At 32.0% G+C, this 14,324-nt stretch overlaps 1 protein-coding gene across 7 annotated transcripts in view; it reads left to right on the top strand.

The window, feature by feature from the left end:
• Positions 1 to 14,324, top strand: part of FER (FER tyrosine kinase) — a 379,119-nt gene that overhangs the window by 85,867 nt on the left and 278,928 nt on the right. For 6 of the 7 annotated variants that reach the window (XM_033110848.1, XM_033110846.1, XM_033110849.1 and 3 more), the window contains 2 exons: positions 1,410 to 1,547; positions 2,132 to 2,251. In XM_033110848.1, coding sequence (XP_032966739.1) covers positions 1,410 to 1,547; positions 2,132 to 2,251 — 258 coding nt within the window. Of the gene's footprint in view, positions 1 to 1,409; positions 1,548 to 2,131; positions 2,252 to 2,914; positions 3,888 to 14,324 lie in introns of those variants that run through there. The other variant, XM_033110852.1, reaches the window with a different exon arrangement.

Raw genomic sequence — 14,324 nt, forward strand, 5'->3', positions numbered from 1 at the left:
ATTGATAAAATAGTGAAATATCTACTTAACATATTTAATTCATAAATTTAGTTATGTCTACTTTAAAGGCATATTGTTGATTCATAAATATTTCTTTTCCTACTCGTTTAATGAATCAATATTTTTTTCAAATGAGTCTTCACATGAATCTTTAATAATGGTATCTTCATTATCACTAGAACATTTCTTTGAGACATAGAATGGTTTCCCACAGCATATTATCTTTACTTTCTAATAAATTATTTTAGATCTGGCATTTCAAAAATCCAAATTCAAATATGATGATATCACTTAAATTGAATCTCATGTTACAAATATTCATTTAACATTAGGAGACTTCATCCATTTTCCCCTTATTTGTCTTAAAGGTGAATATTAATGATTTCCACATCATAACCACTTACTGTATTGCTTTATAAGAGTTACCTAGATAAGCTCACTTACATTTGTATCATTCAGTACTTTCAATTACGGTGCTGTAACCCCAGTGATATTTACGAAATGTCTATTAAATTTCTCTGTATTCCCCCCTCCCATTTTAAAAAATTGTGTCAGGTAATTTCTGTAATCATTCCAAACCACATGGCTTGGAGCAGTTTAAATCTATTTTTTTTTTATAACCCAAACAGTATTTGGCTATTTAAAATAAATAATTGAGAGAATAATTCACAGTAAGAGAAATGGTGTAATGATTTTGGAAAAAACAAACAAGCAATGCCTGATATTTATATATTAGGGCATATGCAGGGTAAGCCTATCTGTCCACACTTGTTGAGGCCACTAATGACCAATGGTATATTTTTATAGCATAGCATTCTTAAGTTGGGGATTCGGTCTTTGAAACAGAATAGTTTTTGCTTTTTAGTTCATTAGATACGGCTAGTAAATTTTATGACATTTTTTGCTTCTGACTGGAGGCCAGAAGAGATCTAGATGTCACTGAAGGTAGAGAACCAGTTGAACTCTCTAATTCAGTATATAGAAAAGAGTAGAGGCCCAGAGGCAAGGGAAGAACGAAGTGGTAGGGCATGTAAGGAAGTAGCAGACACTGGGAAGAAACGTTCAAGTCCGGAGTTGATCCACAGTTCTGGAAACCGACATTTCTATGATAATATTTAGAAATAGAAAGTGGTTAACACTTACCTTACATTTAGACATCTCCAATACATGTTGGAGAAGGTAATGCATTTTTTCTATATAATTTGCAGTTCTTATATCATATGTAAGTTGTTAATCTGTGCATTTGTAGAAGCCCTTCACTTTACTATCCAGGTATATGAAAACGTGGTACATGAAATCACCCTCTGTAAATACTGATATTACATTTCTTACGTTTATTGTTCTGAATCAGTTTGGTTTTATGTGTTCTTGATAAATGTAAAAATGTAAAATTTTATTTTCGTTTTCAGAAAAGGTATATTTGATGAATACAGCCAGATAACTAGTCTTGTTACAGAGGAAATAGTGAATGTCCATAAAGAGATTCAAATGTCGGTGGAGCAGATAGACCCTAGCACAGAATACAATAATTTCATAGATGTTCACAGGTATGTATATTTTCATTCTTCTTTCAATATTGATGACAGTATTATTTTTTCTATCATAAAATACTTAACCAAGTTAAAATAAGAAACATTGAAGAGTTTGTTAGCACATTGGATATTTCAGATAAATTTGTCTGCTTTTAATTATTTTCAAAGTCCTTTCTTAATGATGTAACAATTATATAATGATCTTTAAAATGTTTTCAGTCATGACTACATCATTGCTTAAATCCATATTTAATCTATGAAATTATATTTTCTTTTTAAGACTCACATAATAATACTATGACACTGTGTATTAAACTTTATAATGCACCAATTACTTTTCCATGCATCCGTCATCTTATTTTATACTCATTACCATTGTGACAGGAATAAAACCAGTTAATATCTGTAGTCTATAAGTGAGGAAGGCCGAAATTGTATGACTAGATTTTTGATGCCTGGAGTTTAATTTGATTATTCTATTTGTGTTTATGCTACTTTGTTAACATAGTTTTGGATGAGAAAAATTATTCTGCCTTTGGCTAAGTTATATTATGATAAGATATTCATATTGATCAAAATTATTTGGCATGCTTTACTAGAACATCTGCTGCTAAAGAGCAAGAAATTGAGTTTGATACTTCCTTACTAGAAGACAATGAAAATCTTCAGGCAAATGAGATTATGTGGAATAATTTAACAGCAGAAAGTTTGCAAGCAATGTAAGTATTTGAAAAGCCTGAGCAGTTTAAATTATTTATTTATAGTTGTCCATTATCAGATTTAAAATACCAATTTTTATTTTTTGCAAATAATGAAAAGTAAAATAAAAATAAACTGTTGTTTGGTCAGAATGAAGTGTTTTGAGAAATATGTTAACTTTTACTCATTATCCACTAATTTTGGTATTCTGAAAAATCAAAATTCTGTGTGATGTATTCATCTAGTGATTGCTAATATCTTATTATATTGAAATAATGCTTTATTCTTTTCAAAACTTATTCCTGTTTTTTTAAAACCCATATCATCCTCAAAACTTATTGGCAGAACTATTTTGGAAATGAGGACACTGAGTATTAGAAATAAGAGACTCATAGATGTCAGCGGCATTCATTCAGTACAAAAATTTGACTTTTAATTGAATTCTTTTCTCTTTAAGCAGGGATGTCTTCTAGCAGGGATGTCTGTAGGCTAGTGAATCAATTCCTTCTTCTCTTTGTTCTTGCTGTTGCATAAAATTTTAAAAGAGATTTGAGAAATCTTAGTTTTTTTTTTTTAGTCTTTCTCAAATATTAAAGCCTATTAATAGTACATTTTTAAATTTAGAAAACATGATTAAGGCATTCTACTTTTAAATATTTAACCTATCTCTTGATTTTTTTCAGGAGCAACACAAAGAAACATATCTATTAATAAGCACTGTGTGTACTTGTTTCTGTGTCAGAACCACAGCTAGAAATGATTATGCACTCATTTTCTCTTCAATATTGGGCATGTTGTATCATCTGACCTGTTGGAAGTTTTCCTCAAAAGACTCAGCCAAGAGTCCCCATCTAATATAATTAAACAATCTCCTTTCTATTGTTCAGTAACATTGTAATATTGTAGATAAGTAACTGAGTGGTAGGATCCTGGGACTAGCTCTTGGAAAGGAGTTTAATATCTTTAAAGATGGCCAGATGGGATTGAAGAAACTAACAAATACTTGTCAAATCACCTGTGCAAGATGAAGGCTCAATAATTATGGTGGATTGACTGTTGATGAGAGGAATGGAGGCATGGGAGTACCCTGCATTAGAAGTGTTTCCTAGTAGCCATATTGGGATTCTTGAAGCTGTCCCCCAAGATTTGAAGCCCTAGATATACTGTTAACAGTGTCAGTTATCTCTAAACCAGTGGTTCTCACCCTGGTTGACTTTGTCCCCTGGGGAAATTTGACAATATCTGGAGACCTTTTTGTTTATCAGGTGGGAGGGTATGTGATGGGTGGAAGCCATGGATGCTGCTGAACATCCTACAGTGTACAGGACAGCCTCCTACAGTGAAGAATTATCTGGTGAAAATGTCAGCAGTGCCGAGGTTGACAAACTGCTCTAAACAGTGGAGTTGAATGCATGGTGTAAAATGGATGGTAGAGTTTCTCAAATTCCGTTTCTTAATTCCTGTGCTGCCTGATGAAGGAATGTGCCATAAATTACTCCTTTTTTTTTTTAATCATTATATTGCTCCCAAAAAATTTATTCATTTATGGATCAAAATATATTTATTGTGTATTTAAGGTTGCAAGGGTTAATACTTTCAAGGACTTTATACTAAAATTGATCAATTTATTTTAATAAACACTGAGCAAGAATGAGCATATAGATATTGGATATTAATGTTGTAAAATTAAAAATAGCTATCTTTTACAAGCTTATGTAAAATAAGGGATTTTGTAGCCAAAGAAGAATTTGTTTTATTGCTTTTCAGGGTATAATGAGAGCAAAACTAGTTATACTCATAAATCATTATTTCTTAATTATGGTGATGAAATGAACAAAAATGTAAAGTAATAAGTTAAGGATAATAAATCTTTGATAATGTGATAGATTTACTTGCTTACATCTTACTGAGGCACAACTTTAGCTACATTTCATTCAGCAGTGTCTAAATTCAGGATATGAATTTAAAATTAGGCTTTCTTCAAGAATTTTATACCAAGAATGAGTTATTCAATGTGTCTATTTGAGACTGTTGAGATAATCTAAGGTAATTACATTAATATATATGTGCATGTGTGTGTGTGTATATATATACATATGTATATATGTATATATATTTAATGTAATACAAGAGGCAAATCTTTCTGTACATCATATATATATCCATATATTAGTGGAATTACCTTAGATTGCCTACAAGTATGCAAAGATATGTATACAAGAATAATATAGTGGGCTGCCTGGCACTGAATCCTGACAGTACGGCTTATTATCATTGTGAAACTAGACAGATTCTTTAATTCTTTTGTAACTCAGTTTTCTTAATTGTAAAATGGTAATAATAATGGCATCCAATTCACAGTGTTGTGAAGATTGTTACACGCATGAATTAATGTAGAACGCTTTGAATAGTCCTTGGCACATAGTAGGCTCTATGTATTAGTTTTTTGTTTTGATTTGTTTTATTGCTTGAGGTGGTTTTATACATTAAGGAGTATGAGCACAGTGCTTAGGTTTTTCAAGGCCTTTGAAAATATTTGCGATCTGAAATTTTTTTGTTAGTTCTAAAAGATGAAAAGAAACTGTTATAAGATATAATATGTCACCTTCATTAATTATTAAATTCAGTGTACAGAAAAATATTGCAAACAATTTGTAGGTTAAATTTTTTCACTTTTTAATATCTGCATATGAATGAGGGTTTCTGAGAAATCACTTTTATATATGATATTATTTGGATAGAGGCCAGGGACTATAAAAGTCTCAATACAGTCCTTTTCTTTTGGCAGAACACTGGAAACACCTTAAATATTCATCAATAAGGGGTTGGTTAAATGAATTATGATACATTCATACTATCTCCACAATTTTTCCATTATGAAGGTTTTAAATAATAAAAGATATATAGCTTGTTAATATTATATGGTTGTATGGAAAGATATCCAAAGTATATGATAAAGAGCAAAAACAAATTACAGAATAGTATTTATGGACTGAGCCTGTTAATTAAAGAATAGTACATATATATGTTTATATATACATAGAATATATCTTGAAATGGAGGTCAATGGATGGAGTAAGTTGGAAAGCATGTTGGGGCCAATGTTTATAATAATGTTAAATAAATGTGGTTTTATTTCTCATTTCTTTGCCTTTTTTTGTTAGTATGACTCTCTCCAGGTATTTATTTTTCTTCCCTTTGTGTCTGTTCCGTATCCTTTCTCTAAGCATTTGTTCCTGAATTACCTTGCTTTATATTGTTTTAGAATAAAACACTTTCAAAAGCTCTGTATGAAAATGCTAATATTTTATGGCCCGTGCTTTCTTGTGTTCTACATTTTTCCTTAGCCTGTTTAAATGCTGTAATGCATTAATAAGGAATGATGTTAAGGAAAGCTTCAGAAACATTTTTCTTTTTTGCTTTGTATTCTTTTATGTTTGTTTAAGAGATGGATTACCCTGTTCTTTGTGAAAAGTTACATTAGTTTAGAAGTGAGAATCATTAATTTCTGACTCTTGGAGAATTTTTCTATAAATAGGAGTCATACTGGCAATCTGCCAGACTGCTGATTAGCAGCGAGTATGAAACAAAGAGAAAATTGGAGCACATTTCTCTTGGACTCTTCAAGATTCTTGGCTAGATGTCAGATGTTGTGAATGATTAATTAACATCTGTGTTGAATGAGTGAGTAAATGAAGACTGGAGAGATGTGAGGGAGTTTCTGAATAGTGGATCTCATATCTGGCTTCATATTAGCATCACTTAGGGAGCTTTAAAAAAATGCTGATGCCTGAGACCCAACCCAAACCAACTAAATCAGATTTTCTGAGGGTAAGATCCAGGCATTGGAATTTTTGGTACTCTTTTCAGGTGATTTTAATGTGCAGACGGGATTGAAAATCTCTGCCATAAGTCCACTAAAATTGTTTGTAGAAAAGTGTGTGTTGCTTTCTGGGGGGAGGTCCAAGAGGGTTTCATGGCCCCAAATGGCTGAGGACTACTGCTCTACTTGAATATCTTTTATATAAAGAATGTATTTTAGGGGCAGCTGGTTAGCTCAGTTGGTTAGAGCGCAGTGCTCTTAACAAGGTTGCTGGGTTCGATCCCCACATGGGCCACTGTGAGCTGTGCCCTCCACAATTAGATTGAAACAACTACTTGATTTGGAGCTGATGGGTCCGGAGAAAACACACTTAAATAAATAAAAGAAAAAATGAAAAATAGAATGTCTTTTATTTAAACTTTCTAATGAGCTTATATTCCTCAAATTGTATAGAATTATTGGCAAAAACTAGCATTTTTACAATAGATTAACAAGAATTCCATTTCACTTTTAACTTTGTTTTTTCTTCCGATCTGCCATACTTCTGGGTCACCCTTGTCTTGGAAGGTATTTGAAGTTTAATAGATGCCATGCCCTTTCCCTAAGGTTATCTCTTTCACTTTCTTAGTCATAAAAAGATACTTTTAATTTTTTTCTTTTCCCTTTTTAAAAGATTCTTAAATGTAAAATAAAAAATGAAAATTGTCATTTTCATTACAGAAACTTACTCATAAATTTAATAATTTATATTCTTGGTTTCTATTTATAATATAGTGTAGGGTTTTCTCAAATAAATGTAAGAGGTTCTGGGATTATTACACAACTAGTATCTATATCCAAAACAAGATTATATAGTGTTGCTGCCTGCCCCTTTTCAGCCTTGATGAAAATCTAATGATATAATGTTAATGAGAAAGTTACTGCATTTACCCATCTAAATATGTGCCACTGAGCATTTTATCATATTCTTTTTTTTTTTTATTTGCTAAAATATTTATTTGGAAACTCATTCTTTCCTATAGAGCAAACTAAATCCCAGGTATTGTTCCACAAATTAAAAATATTTCCTTGTGCCTTTTTGTTCAACTGTCTTCATTTTACACATGATGAGAACTAATGACCAATATAAATAAATATGAAAAGCATATTGAACTAGAAAAATCAAGTTGCCAAAGGATTTATATACAGTATGATATCATCTATTATCAAGTGTAAAAAATGCAATATTATAAATTTATCAGTACACATTTTAAAATTTTGTTACTGATTTTCTTGCATCATAAATATTTGAAAAGAAACCTTTAACCCAAACTAGGTGATAGTAGTTGATTTTTTTTTTTAATTTTTTAAAATTTATTGGGGTGACAATTGTTAGTAAAATATATTCTTAATATCTATCAACTATATAAAGGTGTATATGTATATATATAGAAGAGTTAAACTCAATTATCTATAAGATTGTTTATTTCCTATTTATAGGAAATTTTTTTTGGCAGATTATGATTGTGTTACAAGGCTATTTCTCAGTCTCTGATACTTTCTAGCACTGGATACCTGAGAATGTGTAATTCCCACTATACATGCTCTTAGGTGGTATTACTTTCAGGCTTGAATCTGAGGTTTCTCCCTTTGTCTCTATTATTTGTAGCCTCTCTTCTTGCTCTCCTCCACCCCTCCTCATCTGCCTTTTTTTTTTGGCTCTCTTCTTTGCCAAATGCTGGAAGAGATGCTATACTTTATTGATTTTTATAATCATCTATTAAGATTATATATGCAAGTATTTCCTCCAATGTAGTCACTGTTTAATTGAAAAATTTCTTACTCAGTAATTTTAGTTTATCAAAATAACCTGAAAAAATGAGGTCTACGAAATTTTGAACATCAGAAGAATATGTGTAAGTGTCTGTTTTATGGGTTTGGACATTTTGGATAGATGAGGCGCATCCGTTTGTGATCTATCTCAAACTTAAAGCACGGTAAATGGAGTTATGAATTAGCACATCAGTAGTTTTAAGCAAGGCAAATTCCAGATAGCAACTTATTCCATAATAATATGGGCTTTAACATGTCTGCCGAAAGAGGAATTTTGATTGATTTTATTAAAATGATAAAGAGTTAAGGTTTTGTTTAGTTCTTGTGTTGATTCAATTTTCTAGTTTCAAATGAGGTCTCTTTATTATAAACTTTGCTACCTATCAATAGGAAATATATTTGAATTTCAGACAGTTGTGTCAAATGTGTATAGTCTTGTATTCTACACTAAAGCCCAACCTCAGGCCTCCTGTTTCCCAATACAGTTTTTAAAATTTAAAGTCAGAATGTGTTTACATTTTACAATGGGATATAAATAAGATCTCTTAATTGAAGAATGGTAATTCTCTATGTGGAAAAGTGATTTTCTTGGATTTTGAGCGACATGAGTCAGCAAACCACAGCCTGGAGGCCAAATCTAGGTTACCACCTATTTTTGTGCAATCTCTGAACTGAGAATGCTGTTTATATTTTTAAATGATTTAAAAAATCAAAAGGAGAATTACAACTTGTGATATATGACAATTATATGAAATTTTAACATCAGAGTATATAAATAAAGTTTTATTGCAACACAGCCACCCCCCTTTATTTACCTGTTGTCTATAGGTGATGTCCTGCTACAATGGCAAAGTTGAACTGTTGAGACATAGGCCAATAATGGCATTCTCATCACTTTATATTGCTACGTGGTGCACTCCGGATCTCAGTTACACAGTTAGAACTCAACAGCATTTTGAGTGCCACACATATTACTATAACTACATCATTTTATTTACTTTTTATTATCAGTGCATGCATATCAAGTCAAAACAAGAAGAGAAAATGGATTTTGAATGTCACATTGTAAGACACAGTGGAGTTTGGATTATGTTGTTATTGAATTAGATGGTAAAGCATTGTGTTTATTATGCAGTGACACTGTGGCTCTGCTAAAATAATATATGTTTATATTTCCAGATTAAACACTCATTTCAATCTTACCAGCTCACAGGGTGGCACTAGTCAGAAAAATTAGAAAATTTAAAATGGAATACCTCATCACAGGAGACTTTCTTCAGAGAAATAAACTATGAAATGAGGATGCAATCAAAATAAGTTTCTGGATGGCTCATTTGTTAGCTAAGCAAGGAAAGCTATTTACCAGTGGTGAATTAATTAGTATTTCACTGCGGCAACTGAAGGGATATGTCTAGAGAAAATAAACTTGTTTATGACTATTAGTCTTTTAGTGAGAACATTTGCTTGAAGAGTTGAGATATTGGGAGCTACATTATTAGTTAATTGATTAAAATAAAAAGACAGATGATTTTAAGTGGTTTTCCCTGACTCTTGATAAGTCATCAGGTGCAATCAAAACTGCTCAGTTGTTTATTTGAAGAGTCAATGCCAAGTTTTAAGTAACTGAAGACTTACTCTCTGTGAATAGCCCATGTGGATACAATACAAACAAGAATATTTTCAAAAAAGTTAAGAAAACAATTATCCAATGTAAACTGAAGTAGAATCTGTTAAGATGTGTTACAAATGATGGTGTGAAAAATACGTGTGGATTAAAAAGAGGCTTTGTTGAATGAATTTACAAAACGTGAAAATATTAAGTGTTTAAATCCTATAGTTATTCATTGTATTATTCATTAGCAAATACTTTGTGGAAAATATTTGAATCTAACCATATGTTATTGAATCAATGCCAACAGTGACCTTTATTTGCTCTTGTGGAACATGGATTTTTGTCAGAAATTAAAACTAAATATCTTGACTTGCCCCATCATATAGGACTTTGATAATTTAGAAGTGGAAAAGTTTCACTGTGACTTTTTGTGAGCTCAGAGCCCAGATTGAAATATTTCTAAATAACCAGAATTTCCCTCCGCTACCGTTATTGACCACCAACTTCCCAAAGTTTTGGAAGTTAGCTTGTGCTAAAGACTTTGATAGTTTTCCTATTGAATTCAACTTAAAATTACAAGCTAGTGCTAATATGTAGAACTTATACTGCAGTAAAGTCATTTAGATGACAACTAATGTTATTTGAGTCCCAGGTAGTATCAGGCTGTTTTATAGTCTTCCTGTGTTGTTAAACATTAAAACATGAAGCAAGATCACCACTCCCACAAACGTTGTAACTGAAGAATTTTCTGAGCTCAAATTGTATTTCCAGCAGCGAGGTTTGGACCTTGGTGCAAATATTTAGACATTTCAGAATCCATTTATATGTGCAGTTGAGGAATTCCCACCTAACTTTGAATTACAAGTGGTGAGTCTGTAATATAATGACTTCCTAAAAAGCATGCAATATAATTTTATAAATGCCTGCTTAGCAATAAATATATTCAATTAAAATCATATGCTCATAGATTGATACTGGTATTTGGCAATACCCATCTATTTGAAAAGATATCTTTAAAGATGAAATACATAAAATCTCATTACATATCTGCATTAACAAGTGAACATTTATAGTTGATTTTGAGGATAAGCACTAACTTGGAACCCAATGAAGGTAAATATTATCACCCTCAAAAGATTTCTATCCTTCTCATTAGTAGATTGGTGTTTTGGTAAATTGTACCCAATTATTATTATGTGTTGGATTTGTCAATAAAATATTTATGAATATTTGTTTTCTCATCTATTATGTTAATAGCTACGTAATATTCCTTGATTTTGCCTCTTGGTTCAAAAGCCTAAAATATTTACTCTCTAGACTTTTCTACAAAACGTTTACTGACTCCTATTGTAGGGAATGACACCATTTTTACCCTTTAGACTGTCTGAATTCACCTCGTCAATCAATACAGTGACTTCAATACTCTCATGTCTTAAGCAGAATCTTGGTTTTATCAAGTTTGTTTTTGGCTATTTTCATTTATAGTCTTAGCTCAAGTTTGGTCTTTGGTTGAACATGTACTACAATTATGTGAGGCTGTGTTAGGGGAATACTTTCTGATTGAGCGAGTTGGAAAGATTTGGAAATATATAAAATAATAAGAGGCAGATAACATGTTAGAGGGACAGTTTGCTTAAGGGAAACAAAGAAGTCACATAGAAGGCAGGTGGATTTATTGGATTGGAGGTTGATTAGGTCGTATATGAGGAGATGGATATTTTTAACAAATTCATAACTTTTGCTTGGTTGATGATGAGCCATCTTCTATTTAATCTTGAGAAAAGCTAATAAAGATTTGCGTCATGTTATAGAAGGTCATCCATAAATTGCTATGCTATTGAAATGATTAATATATTTTAAGGGAGAGATCACAAGAAATGGTTTATTTCTTAATTTACATCACAGTAATAGAGGAAAAAGAGATGTCACGAAGGTAAATTCAGGCAACTGTAACCCTTATTCCATGTTTTTTATTTAACCCAACTTTCACAATTAATGTAACAGTGTTGGAAATTTTTAATTTATAAATTATGAATTTATAATTTATAATTTTTTAGGAAGTTTGGTCTCTGTAAGAGTGGTGTAAGATCAGATAATGATATGCAGTGGTTTGACGACATTAAAAAAAGTATTGTGTAAGTGCTGAAAACTTGTTAACTATCCACAATAGTTGTTTTAGGCTTTTGTATCTTTAAATACAATTAAATCTTTAAAAATAAACTAATGCATACAGGTGATAAAATCTGCAAAATCTTACAAAAGAATATGCAATGAAAATCAAAGTTCTCCCTCTTTTTTGTAGATCCCATTTCTAACTTGCAGTGTTAATTCATTAAAAAAAAACTCATGTGTCTTTCCAGAAAGTATATACAAGCACGACATGTATATAAACTGTTTTCTTAAGTGATTATTTTATGCATAGTCTTTTACCTCATCCTCGTTTCTTAAAATATATGAGATCTTAATAGGGTACAGTATTTTACTTTCATGCAACATAATTTACTTAATTTAGTTATTTATTGATGAACATCTAAATTATTTCCAATTTTTTCATATTGCCAGGAGTGGATGCAGGTTTTGTGGGCCTGAACCTGATAAAATTTGGGGGTGGGGGGGATCTAAAAGAAATATGATAACATATTTACAAATATAAAATTAAGTACAGAGACTTAGAAGGTATCATGCAAGTGAGGTGCCTGAAGGTTATGTGGCATTACCATCATAACAAGTTCACCTTTGATTATTGAGATTACAAATAGTGCCACAATAAACATCCTGGTAAATACATCTTGTTGTACACTTGTTGAAGCATATATATTGAATAAATTTTATGAGGTGGAATTACTGAGATGGAGGGTATTAGTTGTAAAAATCATAGACTTAGGATCTAAGCTGCCTGGGCTCGATTAGTGGACATTTGGTCCTGTCCAAAACGTCCTGGAGCCATTTGGTTCATACCAAAAGGTCCTTGATAGTTGGTCCTGTCCCAAAATGTGCACAGAGACATTGGTCCATGATTCATTGCACAATGCAGACATTGAACCTTGTTCAAATTGTATGGATATTATTTTCCTGTAATCATGAGGAATCTTGGATTTCATGTTTATTCTTGTTCTTCCTCATTATGAAGTTTGGCAAGGTTACTCTGAAGTTGAGCAATTGCTCTCAAGTATGTATCAACCCTATTGGCTTTCTCTTCATTCTGTCTGTGAACAGTTTCAGTAATGTGGGCTTGATTCTGTCAGTATCGTTGTGAGGTTGGTGGCCGTATTTGAATGTGACCACCAAGAACCTAGGTGATAACTTGTCCATGGCTCTGCTCTTGGTATCCTCACACTTCAAGGACTTTCGGGCATGGACCAAATGTCTCCACGGACATTATGGGGCAAGTCCAAATATCAAGGACCTTTTGGTATGGACCCCCGTGCACATTTTGGGATGTTTGGGACATTTTGGGATAGGACCAAATCTCAAGGACCTTTAGATGTGGTTCAGATGTTTCTAGGGACATTTTGGACAGAACCTTTTCACGTGGACTGAATGTCTTCAGTAGATGTTTTGGACAGGACCAAATGTCCTGCAAGGCCTGGGCTCTAATGACAGGTCTGCCACTTAACAGCTCTGTGACCTCAGACAAGATCCTTAACCTCTCTGTGCCTCAGTTCCTTATATGATAATAAAAATAATAATAGTGTTGTTATAAGAATGATGCGAATTTAAGTGCTTACTTATAAAGTGCTTAAAACTGTGCTTGGCACTCAGGAAATGTTAAGTATTATGTCAGTTTTTTTTTTTTTTTAGGCAATGTCATTTTATGACTTTTAAATGTTTTACATAACAATTGTTTAGTACACCATTAATTTAAAAATATAAATAAACCATTTGAACTGTTACTATTATATTTGTGTGCAAAATATATAACAATGACATCACTGTGAATAGTGCTTCGAAATTTGCAAACTATTCTTACATTTATTATGTCATCATAGGTAAAACTGTAATTACTAGCGTGTTTTTCTCTTCAATTAATCCATCCCATTTTTTCTTTTTATTTAGGGGAATGGTGGTAAAAAAGGGAACATACTTTCCCCCAGATAATTCCATTCTTCTAAATCATTTGTCTTTTCTACTTTGAATTTGCAACCGTAGATCTGTAGAGATTTAGAAATATTAAGAAGTTTTGACTTAAAAGACTTACTTTTACTCTATTTTTTCTTTTTTTTTCTTTTCTTTTTTTTTTTTTTGCTCAGACTGTCGAAAGATAAAAGCCTCAAGAAAAGGAACTATTTTCTTGACATGATCAGGAATTAGAAAATGTAGAGGAAACTAATATTACTACTTTCCTCCGTCTCCTTTTCCTTTCCTTATTCTTGTCTTTTTTCTAACTCGGGCCTTCATTGGTAAACCTAAACAGGAAGGAAATTCTAACAGAATAGATCTGCCCAGGGAAAAGTATTGATAGCTCTTCTAGGCCTTTGTTTCAACTTTTGGTGCCTTTCCAGTTCTTTAGGGCACCGAGTAATCTCATGGCAGTTTTCTTTCTCTTTCTGGGTTAAAGTTGATTTAGCACATAAAAGGAATTTGAAAAGAAATCATAAGTACCACCTCACTCTTCTAATACATGAGCTGACAGGTGTACTAAAATTTTTTTAGCATAATAAAGCCTCAAATTTAATTCCTCATTGAAAGCTCAAGTGCTGTTGTTTTCAGAAGGCTGACTGATTACTAAAGGAAGTAGAAGGTATTAGCAGATTTGGATTTTAACCTACTTTGCTACAACTGCCAGTGGTTTCTGATAAATGGGGTTAGGTGGTCTAGATGGTTTAAACTTGCTCGTTATAGCAGT

This window comes from Rhinolophus ferrumequinum, chromosome 7, assembly GCF_004115265.2.
Source record: "Rhinolophus ferrumequinum isolate MPI-CBG mRhiFer1 chromosome 7, mRhiFer1_v1.p, whole genome shotgun sequence".
Taxonomy (NCBI): domain Eukaryota; kingdom Metazoa; phylum Chordata; class Mammalia; order Chiroptera; family Rhinolophidae; genus Rhinolophus; species Rhinolophus ferrumequinum.